Source organism: Prinia subflava, chromosome 16, assembly GCF_021018805.1.
Source record: "Prinia subflava isolate CZ2003 ecotype Zambia chromosome 16, Cam_Psub_1.2, whole genome shotgun sequence".
Classification (NCBI taxonomy): Eukaryota; Metazoa; Chordata; class Aves; order Passeriformes; family Cisticolidae; genus Prinia; species Prinia subflava.
Window position 1 is genome coordinate 305738 of NC_086262.1, and position 19924 is coordinate 325661.

General features: G+C 42.6%; 1 protein-coding gene across 19 annotated transcripts in view; it reads left to right on the forward strand.

Annotated features, from left to right (window-relative positions):
- Positions 1–19924, forward strand: part of KCNIP1 (potassium voltage-gated channel interacting protein 1) — a 239983-nt gene extending 220059 nt beyond the window's left edge. For 13 of the 19 annotated variants that reach the window (XM_063413601.1, XM_063413591.1, XM_063413600.1 and 10 more), the window contains 6 exons: positions 334–458; positions 5810–5879; positions 7337–7407; positions 9054–9161; positions 10100–10204; positions 10755–11064. In XM_063413601.1, coding sequence (XP_063269671.1) covers positions 357–458; positions 5810–5879; positions 7337–7407; positions 9054–9161; positions 10100–10204; positions 10755–10886 — 588 coding nt within the window. In that variant the 5' untranslated portion in view covers positions 334–356 and the 3' untranslated portion in view covers positions 10887–11064. Of the gene's footprint in view, positions 1–333; positions 459–5809; positions 5880–7336; positions 7408–9053; positions 9162–10099; positions 10205–10754; positions 11065–13230; positions 19729–19788 lie in introns of those variants that run through there. The other 6 variants (XR_010082455.1, XR_010082454.1, XM_063413589.1 and 3 more) reach the window with 6 other exon arrangements.

Here is a 19924-nt window from a genome sequence, read left to right on the forward strand (position 1 = left end):
AAGTACCATTCCTCCATGCTGTTTCAATATTTAGGTATGAAATGTCTGTGGTTGCCTTTTGGAGCAATGTGTCTGCTGCTGCCTTGCTGCTCTCACCACCATTTTGACTTTGTGAATGGGCAGCTAATTAGCAGCCCGGGAAGAAATGTGAGCGATTGCTTTACTCCTGTAGCTTTTATTTTTATTTCAAGAGGATGAAAACAGTTACACAGATCAGTTCTGTTGGTGGTTTCTTTTTGATCTGTTGCGCTTGAAATCCAGTCTGTCCTATCTATCATGTTAAAAGAGCAAAGGTAACAACCAAAATAAATATTTTCCTGTCTTCTCTTTCAGATAAAATTGAGGATGAATTAGAAATGACGACAGTGTGCCATAGACCCGAGGGACTGGAACAGCTTGAAGCACAAACCAATTTCACTAAAAGAGAACTTCAAGTTCTTTACAGAGGATTTAAAAATGTAAGAACAGTACTGTAATTAACAGAGTCTAATATATATGTCCCTACCAGCCTCAACTGCTCTGCTTGATTTTGTATTATTCCCCTGCTAAGCATTAGTAGTTTTGTATTAGATCTCCCTTACCATGGCAAAATGAGTACAATCTGCCTCTCCATCTAATATTTATGACACTGCAATCTGCCTAAAACTGGGTTTGGAGGAATATTCAGCACATAATGATCTCATTAAATTCGTTCCCCAAATGTCAGCAAGCACACTTCCATTTCCTCAGCTATGCCAGTACTTGAAGATAACCTGAAAATGTTTTTATGGCTACTATTTAAGCCTTGTTGTCATCTCCTCATGTTCAAATGTAAGTGGTACTTTTCACTCATAATTACCTGCCCAGGATGGAGATTTCATCTCTTCTCTAGCTGGAGAAATCTTGCTCTTGTAGTAGGGTTCTTGTAGAGCACTTTAGGACTTTAGGGTCCTGCATAAGTAGGGAATAAGGCTGGAGTGGCAGGAGCCAAAGTGAAATCAAAAGTTGAATGTGTGTTAAGACTGAGGAGACCACAGAGAGGCTGCAGATTTCTGGGCAAGCAGGCAGGAATGCCAGCTGGCATGACTGGTTGCGCAGAGCAGCTCCGTGCCCAGCCTTGTGAGCCACTGTTCCAGCTAGGCTCCCTGGGAGCCCGGAGCCACAGCCTGGCTCTACTGCTGCCTCTCAGGGGGCTCCACACAGTCAGGAAAAATGGATGGAGACTGTTGAGGCTACATGGAGCAGATGCTTTATGGACCTTGAAGAATGAGTACTCATTACATGTTTGCCTGAGGGTCAGGATTTAGTCACCCAGGTGGTTTATGCCAGCTGATGTTTTAATGATGATTAACAGGTCAGAATCAAGCTGGCTCAATAAACACAGAATGGTTTTTATACTCTCTTGCAGGACAGCTCCAATATTCAGAGACCATCACAGCAAAATGCTGACATTTCTCTGTCAAGTCTATTGGGTAAAAACTTGTCAAAAGAAAGCCAAGCTACCTTAAATACAGGCAGTTCTGAGGAACCTGTGGGACTCTGAGAAGGGCCTTTCTTTTTGACGTATTTTTGAAATTTGATCGACTCACATTTCCAGTGCATATTCGACTTTTCCAAGGAGTCTCGTGGTTTCACCCTTTGTTTCACTGCTCATCTAAGTGGGCCAAAGCACAGCTCAGCCTTCTGTATTTTTGTTTGGTGCGTGAGGCATATTTGTGCAGCATTTGCTGCACACAGGAGGTCATTTCACATGTGAAGTTCCCTAACTGAACACTGATCTCTTCATGCTTTTGCTAGCCAGCAGGAAATCACATGGCTTTTGAGACAGAGCTTGGCAGGTTAACACCCCAATATGACATGACTACCTGCAGAGAGATATTAAACCAAATTTTGCTAAGATCTCTGCAGTGCCTTCCCCATGCTGTCGAATGGGAATCCTGCGTGGGAGAACTCTACTCCGTCCTCAGGGATTTGCAGCTGCAGATGCAAACTAGTGAGGCAGACCTGGAGCACTCTCAGCACATAGGACATTTACTGCCTGCTCTTCCCAGTTCTGCTAGCACTTTGCACTACAGAGGCATTACCTCCCAGGACAATAATGGCAGACAATGGCATTTAACTTGTGACATAAACCTAGGAAATCACTGAAGGTCTTGGTGTTAATTGGCAGTGATGGTAAGGTCTTGGTTTATATCTGGATATTAGGACAAAGCAGGCTGGTTTTATCCAGTTGATCTGCACACATGCACAAAGTTTTGTATCTAAGGTTTAAATTAATATGAAAGTGCAGCTCTAACACTGGTAGTCTGCAAATCTTGGTTTCAGTGGGATGAGTAATTACACACAAGAGGCAAGCTGGCACATCTGTTACCATATTTGCTGTTGTACCAAACTGTCTGTTCCTTGGGGTGATATTACAGTGCCATCTGGAGATTCAAAATCCCTGTGGGAATACAGTAATTTTCCTCCCTGGCTTGTATTTACTGCTTGTTCTCAGTGATTATTGCACAGGTCCTGTTTAATCACAAGGCAATACCTGGATAATTACAGAGCCATTTGCAGGAACTTGTGTTGGGCACAGAGGGATTGAGGTCCTGGCAGCAGAGGATTTGTTGTGCAGGAGCAGGGATGGCGTTGCACCAAAGGCAGCTCAGCACAGCCTGGGCTGGCCTCTGGACTAGTGTCTGTCTGACCAAGGTCCTAATTCTCAGTACCTTCAAACCTGTTCTTTCTTTGTCTCTGAATTCTGTTCCCCCGCTCCCTCCAAATTGTCTCAGTCTTTACCCAGGGTGTCACTAGTTGGGTCTGGTGTTTTTGCCCAGACTGATGGAGGCTGCCAATAAATTAATCTCCAGAGAAGCTGAGCACACTAACCAGGCCTGTATTATTACTGCCTGGCCAAATGTCCCCTCTCTTTGTCTTCAGCTTGCTTTTCCAATTGTGAGAGGGTGCCACCCTCCAGCATTTCTTGGTTCCAGAACCAACAGTTCACATTTATCTTAGCAGTTGCTCTGCTCACAGGATTCTGCATTATGTGAATGGTCTCCTTTGTGCCTCTCTGTTAGCTGTGGTCAGACTTGAGCCAGACTAATGTGAGGTGTTTGGTCCCATCTCTTTGGTTGGGATTCTACAAAAGCAAAGTTACAGGTCCCTGCATCTCTGCTTTGCACATCTTTGAAAGCAATCAGTGAATTTTATTTCTGATTCCAGCAGAGGAGAAGTGCAACTGCTGTTTTATTTTCCTTTTGGTTTTGTGGGTTGGTATGTTTGGTTTTTATGTGGATTCATCTCCTTTGTGGTTTATTGATTTAAAAGACGAGGGTAAGTCCAGATGCACACCTCGTGCTGCCAGAGCTTGATAGTAAGCCCTGGAGGAAATGAAGGATTTGTTCTGTGCTTGACAACAATACAAAAAAATGTTCACTGTTTGGCATTTTTAAAGAATTCATGTGTTAAGGAATTGAGAGATATTAACCTAAAACGCTGCTATCAAAAGCCTTCTGAATACTAGAGTGAAGGACTGTGTTTTTCTTACTGACAAGAACTTTTTCTTGAATGAGTGAACCTTTATTAACTCCAGTGGAATTTAAACTGACACTAAGCTCACCTGCTCCGTTTCACAAGAGAGATTTCTTTCGAGTCAGCAAAATTAAGTAGTACTATAGCACTAATGAGGCCTCTTGAGCATTATTTGGCTCTTACAAAACAAAAATTGTGATCAATTAACTGCAAATGAATTGGTAGTAGCATATGTGTCTGAAAGCAATCCAGTTATAGAGAGCTAAATGGGCTGATCAATGTCAGCGCTGTCTCTCTCCAGCCTTCCTAGAGCTGTAATGCAAACTTTCATTTGGCTTCCAGATGGATCATTAGAAGCAATAAGGATCATGTGGAAATTCAGAAAATTAAGCAAGCCCAATGGCTAAAACTGCTAGGATAGCCCTTGGCCGTGTGAGAGAGCACAGGCAGCAGCAGGCATGTGCCCATCTCTGGTAAAAAACAGAGGGAAGGGACCTCAGGGACTCTGTAGTTGTGGGAAGCATAGAGGAAGGAATGATCAGTCCCTCATCTACAACCATGTGTCAGCAGGTGAAGCTGTGGTTCTTAGAGAATGTAACAGTTGTGTTATCATGAGGAGAGAAGGAAATAAATCTCAGTGTAGCACTGTGCTAGAAAGGATTAGGCAGTTGTGCCAGGCTTGCTTTTAAAAAGAATGAAAATTTGGTGAAATACTTTTCAAGGGCTCTGTGTGATCGTGTAGCAACAGCATTTGAGTGACCAAGAAGAACACTTCTACCCAAGAAGGGCTGTGGATATGGTTCTGGATCTGATTAATGATTAAAAGATACCACAAATAAATATCAGATTATTTATTTAATGTATGTTAGCTTACAAGCTTCAGAAAACCTGAATGTTTAGGAAATATTTGGGAGAATCTCTTATGGTAGATGTTAGCTTCTATTTAATTATCTTCCTTTGATGATTTCTGCTTTACAGATGAAAAAGTAACCACTTTTCTGGGGATAAGGAAACCAGACTATGGATGTTTTATGAGGAGCTTTGGAACAGTTTGAGAATATTCATCTAACTAGGAACCTTGCAACCTACAAAATCACAAATGGCACATAGAAAAGTTGTCAGATTGACTGTTTGCTTGCTCTGTCTAAACAGCAGTTCAGGGTCATCAGGCAAGTAGTAGCAGTAGGTTCCAAGAATAGAAAGCTGGTGGTTCCTTGTGCAAAAAGTTATATTTTGTGAAGTTCCCAGCTGAAGGACCAGTATTAAAGCAAGGCAGGAATCACAGCACAACACAGAGAGGGATGCATAGAGTGAGAATAGTGCTAGGCACAGAGGAACTTTCTTGATCCCAAGTCTGCCCTTGAGCTAAGTATAAGCATCAAGCCATGCTATATGTGCCAGTTCTGTGAGTTTTGTGAGAGAGAGTTAGCCTGCTCAGATAATCCATCTCCAGCACATCCTACCAGCAGGGACAGTGCTCTTGCTCCCTCCTCCCTTCCTGATGGGAGCTTGAGGAATTAAATGGCTGAGTGGGGTCAGTGCTGCAGCAGGACACAGACCCCAGGGTCTCTATTGATCAGTGGCTCTGAGTGTGGGAGGAAGCTGACTTTTCTATGCTCTGTTAAAAAGGCTGAGTGCTGTGGTTATTTTAGTGGTTTGCTCTGGTTTTGTTTTCAAAATTGGTTGATAGGCAAATTTGAGGAATAGCACCATCAACTGGGAAGTATTTTCTGTCACTGAAAACATCATCTGGTTAGATAGCAGTGCCCAAGGCTCTGTAATGTATGTTATAAAAGCAATGAGCTGGTGGGGGTGTGTTTATTATTGAGATTTGTTTGTAAGGATTTACTAGGGTGCTATGGACTGTTCACCTCTGTGGATCCAGAGTCAGGCTTCTTGCTAACAGTCTGCTGCTGAGGATTAATGGGTTCATATCTCTGAAGGCATTAGACAGGGAGGTGTTAACCGGCATGAATGTTATTTGTAATTATTAGATGAAAGCTTTCTATGACAGAAGGCATGAGCTGCCTTTCTAGGTCATTCTATAAAACAACAATGAAACTGCTGAAAACACAGTTAGAAATGTTAATAATGGTGAACCAGCTTTGCGAGATGCTTCAGATGAAATTGCAGTCTGAATTACTTTAATTTCTCCAGCTGCACAGCTTGTGCATGCAGAGCACTGTGGGAACAGAAAGGTGATTTGTTTCATTGCTCTCTTCGGGCTTGTAGAGTTTTGCAAATGAACCTTTACAAACGTATGTTTTTCTTTATTCTCTTTCTCTCATTTTTTTCTTTTGTTTTCCAACAGGAATGTCCTAGTGGGGTTGTTAATGAAGAAACATTCAAACAGATCTATGCACAGTTTTTTCCTCATGGAGGTAAGTCGAGTGCTTTGTGCCTGTCAGGGTTTTTGAATCTCTAACATTGCCTAACTGCCAGCTGGCTGCAAAACTGCCACAGATCATCTGTGTGAGAAATGGGAAACGAGCTGAAACTTTGAGGGGTTTTAGATAGAAACACAAACATCAAGGTAATAAAATTTTAGACCCTTTGAACAGTTCTATTTCACATAGAAAAACCCCAGTAAAGATTGCCCCTCAATGTCAACTCTTTACTCCCCGATCCAAAATAGAAACTGGAGGTTGATGCTTTGTTCTGTTCTGACTTTCTCTTGGCAGAAAGGGGAATTGCTTCCCCTCAGTGTGTCTTTGCTTCCCTGCTGTTGGGACTGCTGGGCATGTTGTATCTAGCACAGGAGAGTCCCAAACTTCTTTTTGGCCCAAAAATCAAAACCTCCTTAAAATTCTTAAAGCAGTTTTTAGTTGATAAGTAAACTCCTGGCTAAAAATGAAATTATCATTTTTGGTGTTTATATGACTAAGACAGGGCCATGTCATGAATGGGCATATTAAGGTATTGTATTAAATCTCTCAAATAATGCATGTTCTTGCCTTTTAAAAACATTAAGAATCTCTGTATTCTAACTGGATATGTTCTGTGGGGATGCTGTTCTCAAATTGAAAGAAGTGAGTAATTTAAGTGGCTTTTTAGCAAAAGATTAAGTCTTTGAGGCTTTCCAAAATATCCCACTCTGTAGTAGCTGCAGAACATACTCCTTGGGGAATGATGACTGACCTTGCTGCAAAGGTGTATGTGTGCATGTGCATTTACCTAAAGAAGGTCATTAGCAAGTGTTTTTTCAACTAAATGTCAAAATAAAACACATTATGCTTATGTTTTACAACCCACGTGACCTCAAAGATGTACACCTATAAAAAGTTTGCATTAAATTACAGTATGAACTTCATGATTTCCTGTTGTGATTTTCTAAACCCAGCAGTTTAAGATTCAAAAGGACAAAAATATGCCTCTAGGTGATTTTGCTCTTCAGCAGCCATGGGTCAAAGTCAAGTAACTGGAGCAAGACTCTTCTGAAGTTGGGCATTCCCTAGGGGGTCTCTGCTGTGTCTCCCACAAAATGAAAACAAACCAAAAAGGTAGAGAAAGGATGCTGCAGATTGAAGTCACTCTTTGGTATTTTTGCTGTGTTTCCCACCATTTGAACTAGAGACACTCTGAGATGGTTGGGGATTTTCTGCTCTTTCTTTCTGCCCCAAAATCGGAATCGTTTCTACTGTAATAAAAGCCTTTGCATTTCAAGGTGGTTTTAAAGAAGGATGCCAGGATTTTGCAAGTCCATGATAACATTTAATGGTTCACAGAATACCTTGCAATGCTTCAGAGTCGAGTTATATACAGAAGAAAATAAGTTCATGACTTGTTTAGAGCCATCAGTGTATGATGAGCTGCTGTCCCTGCCCTTTGTGCCTTTCAGATGCCAGCATGTATGCACATTACCTCTTCAATGCCTTTGACACAGCACAGAATGGCTCCGTGAAGTTCGAGGTGATTGCTTTGCATCTTCCTTCCACTTTCTCAATTTTGTATGTTTTAACCTTTTCTGTCCAGTCTTCATTGCAAAGTAGTTGAACTTGTTGAATTAAAGGTTAGAGGTTTGAGTCTAAAGTCAGTTGATGTTTTCAAACCTGGTTCACTTCAGTTTTATGCAGATGCAGTTCCATGTCAGTAAAGAAAGATGTAGATTATGCTAGTCAGGATCAGAGGGAGAAAGTGCAGAGGTTTATGCAGCAGAGAAGAGTGGCTGAGGAGTCCCATGTGAAATAAGACGAGGGTCAGAAAGAACTTGTATCTCATCATCTGCAGTCATCATGCATTGCATTATGTGTTGAACAAGCACAAGTATTGCATGATGTGTTGATCACAGGTACTTGGAAACCAAATGCACCCTTTAACTAAAAGGCACCTTGTAGTGGCTACATACAACCTCTCTTCATGCTCAGCTCATTGCTATAGGAGTGCAGCAAAGGGACATATTAAGTCATAGACTTCTGGAAGACGAACGTCATAGTTTTGAAGAGTATAAAACTAAAAATCATAGGCAGTATTGCCTTTGCTGTCAAATGGCCAAAACCTCTGGTAATTTCCAGGTAAGACTGGGAAATGTGTTAGTTCATTAAATGTAAAATGGGGGTGTTTCTATATGTATCTGTGTGTCTCTGTGGCAAGGGCTGCAGTGGGAGGTTTGCATGGGGCAGCTCCTCAGTAGTTAAAGGTATTCAGAAACCTAAAAAGACTGAGAACAGAAAAATGCTGTTAAAATAACAAACAAACAAACAAACAAAACCACAACCAAACCTAGAAGTGCTGAACTTTCATTCCTGGCAGATCTGTCTCTTAACTGGTTGTCAAATAGGACAATTTTGTCCCCTTTTTTGTATTGTTCAATGAATTCAAAATCCTTGGAGGCTTGGCAAAAAGGAGCAGAGGTTTCTAAGCAGTGCTGCACTGTCCCATGCAGAGCCCATGGAGGTGACTAAAGATATTAAATGAGTTATCAGGAGCTGTATAGCTCTGTTTGCCTGAAGCTCTGCCTGTGCTAAAAATCCCCTGTAGCTGTGCTACCCTCAGTGCCTGAGCCACCATGCAGTATAATTAATAAATCACAGTATCAGAAGCAGTAACTTTACTGTAAGCAAAGAAAACCAATTAAAATTATGTGTACCACACTGAGTAATTAATGGTGGGAATCACATCTGGTCAAGTCTGGCAGATTTTGCCAGACAACAAAATCTAAGACTCCCTGTGTCAGAGGCGTTTATCTCTCAGATAGGATTTTCTCTTTCTTTGCCAGCCCCTCAGTCTGGAGGTAAGAAAGCATCAGCTTCTAATTCCACAGGCACAGTCCAGCTGTCTTTAACCAGGTGGTGGCAATCTGAGTGATAGCTCCTTGCAGCACAGAGGAGAAAGGCCACTGGAGCATCTGGCAGTGCTCTTAAAAAGCAGACATTCCAGTGAATGCTTCAACCATTGTGTTCAGTCAGAGAGGACACATTTTTGGAAAAAGGAGCCAGAAAAGAATAAACATATGCTCCATCCTAAAAAGATAAATCTTTTGACTGGCATTGTATAAAGAGGGTGACTTAGAAAAGGATATTATGAGAATTCACACTTCTCTCTCTGCCTCAAACCAGGATTTTGTGATGGCATTGTCCATTCTGCTACGGGGAACTGTTAACGAAAAGCTGAGATGGACATTTAATCTGTATGACATAAATAAGGATGGCTATATAAACAAGGAGGTAAGGCTGTTCCTGACAAATGTGGTTGATTTTGGAAGGGAGAGTTGATTGGGTTCTGTTGCAGAACACAATTAATTTTACATGCAGCTAATTAAATGCAAATTAGAGTGGACCCAAGCATTTGTCTGTATCTAAGCAAAGTGCACTGGGATCTTATTGCATGATTTTCCAGACATATTTTCCTATATTATGGTGCCTTTAATGAATTATGTTAGCCAGGAGCAAAATGCTGATTACAGCTCTGAGCCACATAACCTTTTTTAAGGGGAGGATGATGGTAGCAGTACTTGGTGACTGAGGCTCAAGAGCTTGCTTTCTGCATGGAGAGATATTGTGGGGGTCGTCTGAAGCAGTACAAGCCTACACTACCACTCCCAAATCCTTCATTGTCGTTGTTTTTATCTTCTTATCTGATATGGCTTGCTCCCATTATGGGAAGCCTTGATTTTGAGCATGGTGACCTTGAGTATGTGTCAATTACATCTTGGTCCACTCTAACCCATTGTGCATCCTTGGAGGGTTTGCAGTTACTGCCACTGGTCATGGAGCTGAGGAGCAATTTGTGCAAGGTGAGGGGAGGGACCAGATTCCCAGTTCCAGCTGTGAGAGTCCCTGGCCCTGGAGCAGGCCCTCGGGACAGAGCTGGTACCACAGTACAAGGCTGAGCACAGCTCTTGCTCCCAGCACCTGCTGTGTCAGAGCCTGGCCAGGGGAGAGGAGGGAGCACTGGGAGCATGCAGCATGACAGGGGCAGAGAGAAGCAATTCTTTCTACAGGATGTTTGTGCATCTGGTACATCTGTCTCTGTGAACATGCACAGGCTTTCCTGGTTTGTCATAGGAGAAGGAGGGTGAAGAACAGGGCAGTACAAGACAGAAATGGACTCTCATTTACCTTAATTTCCTTTTTGTGCTTGTGCTGGCATGCTGCCATGGCAGGAAATGATGGATATCGTAAAGGCAATTTATGATATGATGGGAAAATACACGTATCCAGTGCTCAAGGAAGATGCACCAAGGCAGCATGTAGAAGTGTTTTTCCAGGTACCTGGGTTTTGATGGGTTTTTCTTAAAACTTGAGCAATCACTGATAGATTGTCCTGTAAAGTTGAGTCTGTACCTTGTTATATATTCCAAAATAAACCCTAGCAACCACTCAGCCTAGTACTGCAATGCCTGCTGATTTCGTGGCTCCAAAGGTATTTCTCTGGTCTCTTAGCCTGACCCTTTGCCTTGGGATGTGCCACATCCAGTAAGTCTGAAGCCTCTGCATGTGTTGCAGCCCTTCTGTGCTGCTTCTCTCAACTGCCCTAAGGACTGACAGGAATGTGAATAGAGGTTGATCAGGCAGTGAATAAATAAACAATGGAATAAGGATGGAGGGTCTGGTATGTGTCAAGAAAGCAGTTAGAGATGACCTCAAAAGTGCTCCAAATCCCAAAGTAAACAAGTCCTTAGCAGTTGACCAATCCAGCACTGAGTCTGTGGGCTATACTTGTTAAATGTCCAGCTTTATTCAGATGGCATCAAGATACTTTACTGTAACAACAGTGTTACCAATGTAAAGTAATTTTTACATTATTTTGTTTTGCAGAAAATGGATAAAAACAAAGATGGAGTTGTAACTCTAGATGAGTTTATTGAATCATGTCAGGAGGTAAGGACTAAATTAGAACTGCAAGAAAAGCTCTATCTCATATCACATAATTTGCTTCCCTTTGAATAAACTCTATTTGAAACAAGATGCTTCTCAGGATCCTGGGTTTTCTTTGTGGGGAAAAAAAAACCAACAAGCCCAACAAAACAAAACAAACAAAACAAAAAACAAAAATAATAAAAAAAAAAAAAAACAAAAAACAAAAATAATAATAATAAAAAAAAAAAAAAAAAGAAAAAGTAAAAAACTAACAAACAAACAAAACCAACACAAACAAACCAAAGCAACTTCAAGACTGAGTTTGTGATGCCCTGTGAAGCCTGTGACTCAATAGCAAGGTAAGCTCAGGCAGAATATGGGAGATGATATCTTCATGTGCAGTGCTGGGACCAGTGTTTTTATTTTCCTGAGTGGACTGCAGTGTCTGATTCTACAGACAGTAGACAATTCTAGAGAAAGCTCTTAACTGTCTTAGGTTATTTCAGGTTTTTGTTGGTTTGTTTTGGGGTTTTTTCCCTTCATTTTGAGAGTCTGCTGCTGTCTCCGTGTGCTGCCGCAGATGTCATGACCAGGTACCATATTACTGGAACTGCCCAGAGTCAAAGATGTCTCAAATTCTTGCAATTACAGCATTGAGTTAGAAAAGCAGTTGATGTTTTCATGGTCAAACATTAAAAGCAAATGCTGTCATTATAGCAATGATTTTAATTTTTCCTCTCTTTTGGAAGTAAGCCCCCTCTTGCAAATTCCATATATGAGGTTGGCTGTGATAAGTTTTTGTTGGTACTTTTAGGACTGGCACAAAGAAGCATCTGCATTAACATCCAATTGGCCTAATAGCTGTTGTCTTAGACCTTGATTGTGTGAATATCCAAATATAAGAGATATCTCTAATATTTGACCAGTACAATAATGGTGTAAAAGGCAACCTCTGCCTTTTGGAATGTTTGCGCTGGTGCACAGAATTACATATTGGCCCTTCTGCGCATTTTATGTTGCCTGGAAAATTCTTTCTGGTTCTGCAGCCAGACAGCTCTTCTGTCCCTGAGCAAGGGAAAGGTGCTCACTGTGGAGGGCTGGGCTGGCTTCTGTTTGTTTGGTGTCAAACCTGGCTCTGGCTCATCCAGTCTCAGTCAGAGACTTCAGGCAGCAAAATCCTTGTTTAGCAGATGCATTAATAGAAGGCTGATGTTCTTCAGTTACTTCATTCTTGGTCCCTCCTGTTTGTTTAGCTTATTTTTGGCACCATCTTTATTTGATCATTTGTGTTGTGTATTATTTTTCACATTCTTAACTTGCCTGAAGGTGTGTGTATGATCAGTGGTCTCAGTATTGAAGCAGCTTTATTTTAACTGTAACTGTTACAGTTTTAATTCTCTGTCCTCATTTGGGCTTGGTTCCTTCTGCTGCCATCCCGGCGCTGGGAACTGGGCAGGCCAATGCTCTGTCAGCTGCTGTTTCCTGACAGGCAGGAGCAAGCCCTGCAACACCAAGGTTTATTCTTTTTATCTTTACGAAAAACAAACCGAAGTGCGCAGCAGTGCTCACCTGTGCCATAGAGGTGGCTCTGTGGTCAGTGAAGCCCTGGCATGACCCTGGAAAGGGTGATTGGCTTCCCATGCCAGGTGGTGCCTTGCACCCACTGAATGAGCAGTGACAGAGATGATGCAGCCTCACAAAACAACTGAGGAATGCAGTGTAGTAAATCTCTTAAGCTGCTCAATGTGGAAAATTGTCTTCGTGTTACAGGCAAACGGCTGTTCTAACTTTTGGAATAATTGAATTCCTGGTGGAGGGGGGAAACCATCATTAGGTTTTTGAATACTAATCTGGTTCTTATCTTGAAGTAAAATTCCAATACTTCAGGAGAAATAATCCAGGATTTCCCTTGTGTCTGTCTGTAACTTTCTCATTTGGCTCTAGGAGCCTCAGAAAGGCTGAGGTTGTACAGATTGCATGTGTTTTGGGTTTGAGCTGGAATTTCTGGCAGGAAGTGCTCTCTCAAGGCAGTTTGCTTGTCGGTTCAAAACCTGCCATTCCATTTGGACTTGTGGAACACATTAGCCAAGAGCATGTTTGCACACCCAGAGTCAGGGACATCTGAAGGTTGAGCACAGGTGCCAACACACTGCCCTGCCTGGCACAATCTGTGCTGGATGTCAGGCTCAGGAGAAGACCCTTTGCTTGGTGTCCCTCAAACCAACCCAGGGCTGAAGCATGAGCCAGCTGCTGTGCTGAATCAGGCCTGGGCACTGAACCAGCCCCAGCTCACAGAGGGGGTAAAACATTCCCAGAGCAAGGCTACTGCCTGCAGGAGCAGCTGCAGAGCTCCCTGGTGCTCTGTCATAAGACAGAGTTATGAATTCTGCTTGTCCATGCTGGTTTCATGGAAATATCTTCTCCTTGCTTTCAGGACGACAATATCATGCGATCCTTACAGCTCTTTGAGAATGTCATGTAACCAGATGAGCACTGGAGGAGTCTGAGACTTCTATGTAACAAAGATCTCCTTTCTGGGTGAAAGATTTTACAATTGAGCCATGTCCAGTGTATGACATGTCCAACCAAATGGCAACTGAATGCAACCGATCCCACCTCTTCTCCCCAGAAGATGCTGGTGGACCTTTGTTTCGTTTTGGAAGCATGTGAATATTTTAATAAATCCCTACAAGAGAGAACTGCTGCTCGAAGTTCAATGAGTAATACAGAGCATTGTTTTCTAGGCACAAGTCCTGCTTTTAATCTAGCAAGCTTAATTCCTTATGATAGCACATGTTGATAGCTATTCAGCCATCTATTGCAAGTGACAGCTCAGTCCATACCTCCATTCAGCACAATGTTCTGTGGATGCCTTGCTGTTAATCTGCTTTGACAAAACCCCAATCTACCAAGGCAGCCTGTGAAAAAATGGTCAGTGTACCTGGGACATTAAACAGACAGCCCATGTAGCCAGTATCCCCATTTCTGCAGAGATCCTGCTTATTCTCTCACATGCACTGGTGCCACCATGCTGACTTTAGTGGAGTTGTTTCTGAACATATTAACCAGGTGATCTTCATGCCAGGGTGAGCCAGAAAGGAGCAGAATGTGTTGCACATATTAATATAAATGTACAGAACAAATCCTGTTCAGGAATCAGGTAAGTTCCCAAGAAACCAGGCAGGTGTGTAAGGGCTCATAGAGAAAGATGAGCACCTGCTCTGATCCCAGCCACCTGTTGAGTCCCAGGGACAGGTGATGCTCCACTGTGCATCTCAGCAGCACCACGGCCATGTGCTCTGGTCCATTTGCTGTAGTTTGGCACACACTTTCTAGGTCATCACTGGATGTTACAGTAAGGTCTTGCCCCCTTTATGGATTTATTCAAGCTTTCTTGTTTGACTTAGTGAAGAACAAAGATGCAGCTGTGTTTCAACATACAGACCTTGGCACCCACAAAGTGCCCAGGACATTTGATTGGGAGCTCTTGAATTCTTATTAGCCTCAGAATCAGCTGCCAGGCCCATATTTTTTTCCCACAAGGTGGTAGCGTGCCTTGTACAAGCCCCATTGGTGTAGGGGTTTGGTGGGTTTTTTTTAATTAATAAAACAGAAAAGTTCAAGTACTGAATTTACACCAAGATTGGATCATTTGTCAGCTGGGGTATGTCAGAGCCTTCTGTGAAGAAGGCTCTTAGGAAAGTGGACCCACCAGAGTGCCATTGCCATCTCCAGGCAGACAATGGCTGAGAAGCAAAGGGAAGTAGGAAACAGCCAACTTTTCCAGCTGCTTAAACCATGCAGATGGGACAGTCCCTGCCATAGTGCTGCATCATTCCCATCCAGTACACATCTATTTTTATTGTACCACATACCATATTACAGACAAACTGTTAGCACTGAAGATATATTTTAAAAATGTGGTTTTGTAATACAGAATATATAGATGCCTCAGTTCTGTAGCCCTAATTTTATAAAAATTTCATCTATTGAGGCATTCCTGATTACAGAAGTAGGTCTGATCAGGCCTAGTATAATGATAATGGCAATTCCCCAAGATGGGGTATTTTCTCCTCTTACTGTGCTCCTCCATACACTTCTGTGTAGTCTTTATTTCTTTAAGTTGTTCCCTTGTTATCAGCACTGCTGTTCGAGTGAAGTTACATGTCTGCAGGAATGACACCTTAGTCCATCTTGTTTATTGGCTTTCATACAAAGACCATTAATTAATTCCTCCCAGCAGTGATCCAGCAGCTCTGGTGAGGCGCTGAGATTTGCAGGAGGGAGGCAATGCTGTGGGAGCATCTTTCCTCCAGTTGTTAGGTATTATCATTTAGGCTTTATTTAACAGGCACTTGGTAAAGACATGAATTATAGCTAAAATAATGTTACACCATTTACACCATTCCTTCTTGAGTCTTCTTGCAATCACTTTAGCAAATGACAGAATTTAATATAATTATCAGGTTTTCCCTCCCATCAAAACGGCTTAGTCTAATTTTCTAAGCAGTTCACTTCAGTAGACAGAGAAGTGGTCGGGACAATGGAAATGAAGGATTTGAATCAGGCTAGCACAGTGCCTTTTTCCTCTAATAGCCTTGCTTCAAAGGTGCTTATGAGATGGCACATAAAGACAGAAGTGTTTGGAATGTGACCTTTTCAAAAGAAAATAATATTAGTTGCATGATGCCATAGTCCCTGAAGCTAAATGAATTTCTGGAGTTACTGTGATGAATTTGGCCTCAGCTGTGTTTCCTGGCCCCACTGGCAGCAGTTCTGTGGGGGCTGCCTTTGTCACCAGGGCTGTCACTGCTTTCTCTTGAGTGTGGCTCCAGCCAGCAGCAAACAGCTGGTGTCACTGTCAGTGCATGCTGACGTGCATTGCTGAAATCAGCGTACCAGTACTAGCCTGCACTTCTGCCATCTCTTTTGCTGCTCTTCTGTGCCTGCTTTGCATTGCCAGGAACAATGAGGGTGCATCAGGTAGAGAGAGAGATGCTGATACCTACACCGAGTCTGCCCTTAGAGGATAATGAGCTTTGATTTGGATCCCACTGGAGCCAAACCCCTCCCACACACCCCTGATGTTCAGCCCTGGGTTGAGCTCCATGCTTCACTTGAAGCCCACAGTAGCTGAGACAGGAATACTTGCTAAGTGTCACCCACAGCTGCGTTTTCCCAAAGCTCAGATTGCAGAATCTATCTGTGGTAGAGTCCTTGCCATTGGAAACCCAAATATTTCCCTGATCTCACTGTTACAGCCAGAGGCTGGGATGCACCAGTACATAGAAGGCCTCTGGGGTTTCCGTCAGCAGTATCTGTCCATGGCAGGTGTGCTCCAGCCAGCAGGTGAGACATCAGTGACTGTGAGAGAGCTGGTCTCTGCATGGAAATGGCTTTGGGTTTGTTTTTAATGTTTTCTGTGAATGTTACTCTACTGTAAACTTGCCAAGCCTCTGCTTGCTCATAAATGAGGCTTGCAATATTTATGACAAACACTACCACAGATTTCTAAATAAAACACACTATGCTATTCCAGTCTCCCACCCTCATCAATCCTCCTGCCAGTATGCAGAAGGCAGTTCCTGTTACAGTCAGATTCTCTGTCAGTGCTATCAACTGTGCACATTTCCTCCAAGTTATGAATGTTTAAATAACGTCTGAATTGGGACTCTGACTGTTTCACTAGTTACAAACATTAGTCTGCATCTTCATGCCAGCATTTTATAAAGAAAGCCTTTCTAACATGCATTTTAGATAACAATCTGTTGACATATAGGAATGTGAGAAATGATAATGGAAAAAAAAAAAGGTACTGTGCCTCCTGTTCTTTGGCTGTTTGTTTTCCTGTTCCTCTGAATGCAATGCAATATTGTGAGTAACCATGAGCCAAGATAAAAGCTTGAGACACAAATACCCTGAGGTTTAGGCATCGTGGGCAGTGGCATTTCTTGACTGCAATATGTGTTGAGGACAAAAACCCTTGTGTCCATGGGTCACCTCTGATGAGATGGTAGCAGCAGTGTGTCAAACTTTTCTTCTTCTTTATGGAAGTGCCATGAAAGACCTAAAGAAATGTGCAAATAATGTAAATTGTGATAACTAAAGCCATGTTAATGGATCAGCCATGTATAGCTTCACTGTTACAAATGATGTACACTATTCTCTGATGGCAGTTTGTATTCAATTTTGTTGAATGGTTTAAAAAATGTTGGTTTTAATAATAAAAATAAATACCTGTAGGAGGGTGTTCTTTCTTAAACCCAGTATGTATTTTTTCTCAAGGGACACTGTCAGGTTAAAATTTGTAATGAAACTTATAAAAGTGTGATTCAAACATATCCGGGGGGGGGAATGGGCTTTGAAACTGAATTGTGCTGTGAGCTAACTCATGCCAATGATTTATTTGTATCACAGATTCAGGGATGCTCTTACATTTGATGTGGTGACATACACTGAACTGATAGTTTGGCCCTTGTGTAAAGTTCAGAAATGTTCTTCTATCTGCACCACTGATAGTAACTTAGGGTGGTGAAAACCGAAAGCTTACAGACATGTCTTTTCCCTTCCACAGTTCTGCTTAAGTATAAGCAGGAAGGCAGACAATCACATTGAAGAAAGAAATGAAAACACTATTTTATGTTATAGATAAGAAAAATAACCCAAAACCTCACAGTGTCCCTTTAGCTTTGGTTTATTGTAAGCATCCATTCTGACACATGGAGGAATGCAGAAGCGATTTTGCCAGACTATATATATGTGTGTACATATATATATATATATGTTTGCTAGACTCCATTTTGTAGAGTATTATCTGTCTACCACTACATCCCAGGAAAAAGAACATCCATGCAGAAATATGAAAATAAAGGTGTCTGTGTGAAACGTGGTCTTGGTGTCACTGCAGTGCCTGCCCAGCAGCCGCTCCCGCAGGCATCTCCTGCTCCCAGAGACATCAGGGCCCTCTGGACAATGCCAGACTGGAATTCTTGCTCCTTCTGCAAGAAGAAGGTGTGCTAACTGCCTGTTCAACACCTCTGACTCCCTGGGATGTGTCCCAGCTGCTGCTAGGCAAAGCAGGCTCGGGCTCAAAGCACGTGCGTAGGCTTTTTGTTCGCTTTTTGGCTGAGGTTTGTTCGAGTGGCTGGTGAAGCCTCAGTTACTGCTATGAGATATTGGACAGCTCTAGTTTTATTCTGAGTCCATCACTACTGCAGTCTGAGAATCTTGTCCTGCTTCTTCAGGGGTCCAGGGCATTGCATCTGATGGATGGAGGGGCAGTGGGGAGGGAGCACCTCTGCACTGGCCCAGGGGCTGTCTCTCACTCTGGAGCACAGGGGGCGAACCTCAGGCGTGTGCCACAACTCAGCATATGAAAGGTTACTTTTAAATCAAATAATAGCCTTTTTTTTTTTTTTTTTAACTGAGAAATTAATTTTTTAACCTTTGCTTAACCACACAGGTCCAGCAAACTGGAAAGGGAGGAGGCCTGGACATGTTGGCACATGAAGTCCTTTCATCATATCAGATCTGCACTGTGCAGGATCAGGCATGGGAGCTGCAGGAGCAGAAATTCTGTGTGATGGAGAGCTTCTGATGGACCCACCCCTGCTGCTTGGCCAGGAGAGCCTGGTTCTCTATGAATGGACCTGTCCCCACTACCCTCCAGGTGGGAAATAATGAACTGAAGCTCTCCAGAGACTCACTGAATGTGGTTATTTCCAGCCTGTTCTGTTAAAACTTCCCTTGTTGTCTTGCAGAGGAAAGTCTGTCTTTCTCCATCTGTTCTTGTAGAGACTGGGAATTGCTGTGGGGCTCTGGCTGGAAGCCCCCATGGCAGGAAGGTGCCTCCTGAGCACAAGGTGAGTTGTCACATTGCCTGGGACATTCTCCTGGGAACTCACCTACTGTTCTGTCCCTGTGCACAGCAGCCTGTGTGTAGCCTGGGGGACATGGAGTGATCCACACTTCTTGTTCAGGACTTCTGCAAGGGGTGGACAGGGTTCCTGGTGGTGAGGAGAGGGGAATGTTTCCTTTAGAACCTGGGACACTTCCAAAGTTACTTGTTGGGATTTGCACCCACAGCCAGCAGCCATGAAATGGAGAAGGGGAACAGCACCAGGGCAGAGTTCCCCTTGCAGGAATCTGCTCTGGTCTGAAGTCTGGCTGGAGAAGATGGGCCTGGATGGTCACTGCCCTCACCCAGATAACAAAGCACGAGAATGAGCCCAAATGCTCCTCACTCCCTTCCTTGCAGCACAGCTTTTCTAAGGACATCTCAAACCCAGCCCCAGTTCCCTCTGTGTTGACTTATGGAAAACACCAGGGATATACTGCCCCAGCATTTTAGAGTCTGTATTTGCTCTTTACACTGCAGAGAGTCAAGGAGTGAATATACTGATGTTGTGAAGGATGCAGGGGAAGGTCCACTGCTAGTAATGTCCAGTCATCTTGTTAAAATGTCTCTGAAAAGTTAGTTCCAGGATTTTCCGGAAGAATAATAAGATGTTGAAAAATGTTGATTAAAAAAAAAAAAATCCAAGACTGATTTTACAATCCCGGGGTTAAATTCAATTTGTTGACATTTTCACAGAAACTGATCCAACCTTTGTGTTCTAATTATCTTACTGATTTACTTATAAATGAATATAAATTGAAAATACATAACACTGTAAATATACATGAAGATAAATGTCAGCACAATGTTTTCTGTCTGAACAAATCTGAATTTTAGAGAACTCAGAACACGAAGAAGTACCAAAGCCTTGTTCCCTTCACACAGCACAAACTGTTATGGAAAAGCATTTGTCACCAACCAGTTATAAGTAAAAAGAATATTACCCCATTGTAATGGGTGAGCATTGCACTGGTGGGAGGCACAGTATCTGTGCTGTAACTGATCATGAGGAAAACTTTTTGGAAAAACTCATCTATGTGTATGACAAACTGAGTTGCAAAAATACTTCTAAATCGTTCTCAATATTTGTTTCAGACTCCTGGGGGTTGGGTTTTTCTTTTCCTCGTGGAATTTTTTCCCGTTGAGTTGCTAAGGAGCACTGATGGCTGGGTGCTTGAGACTTCGAGGAGCGGAAACTTTGCTCACTCGATCTGAGCCTTCAGCTTTGGGA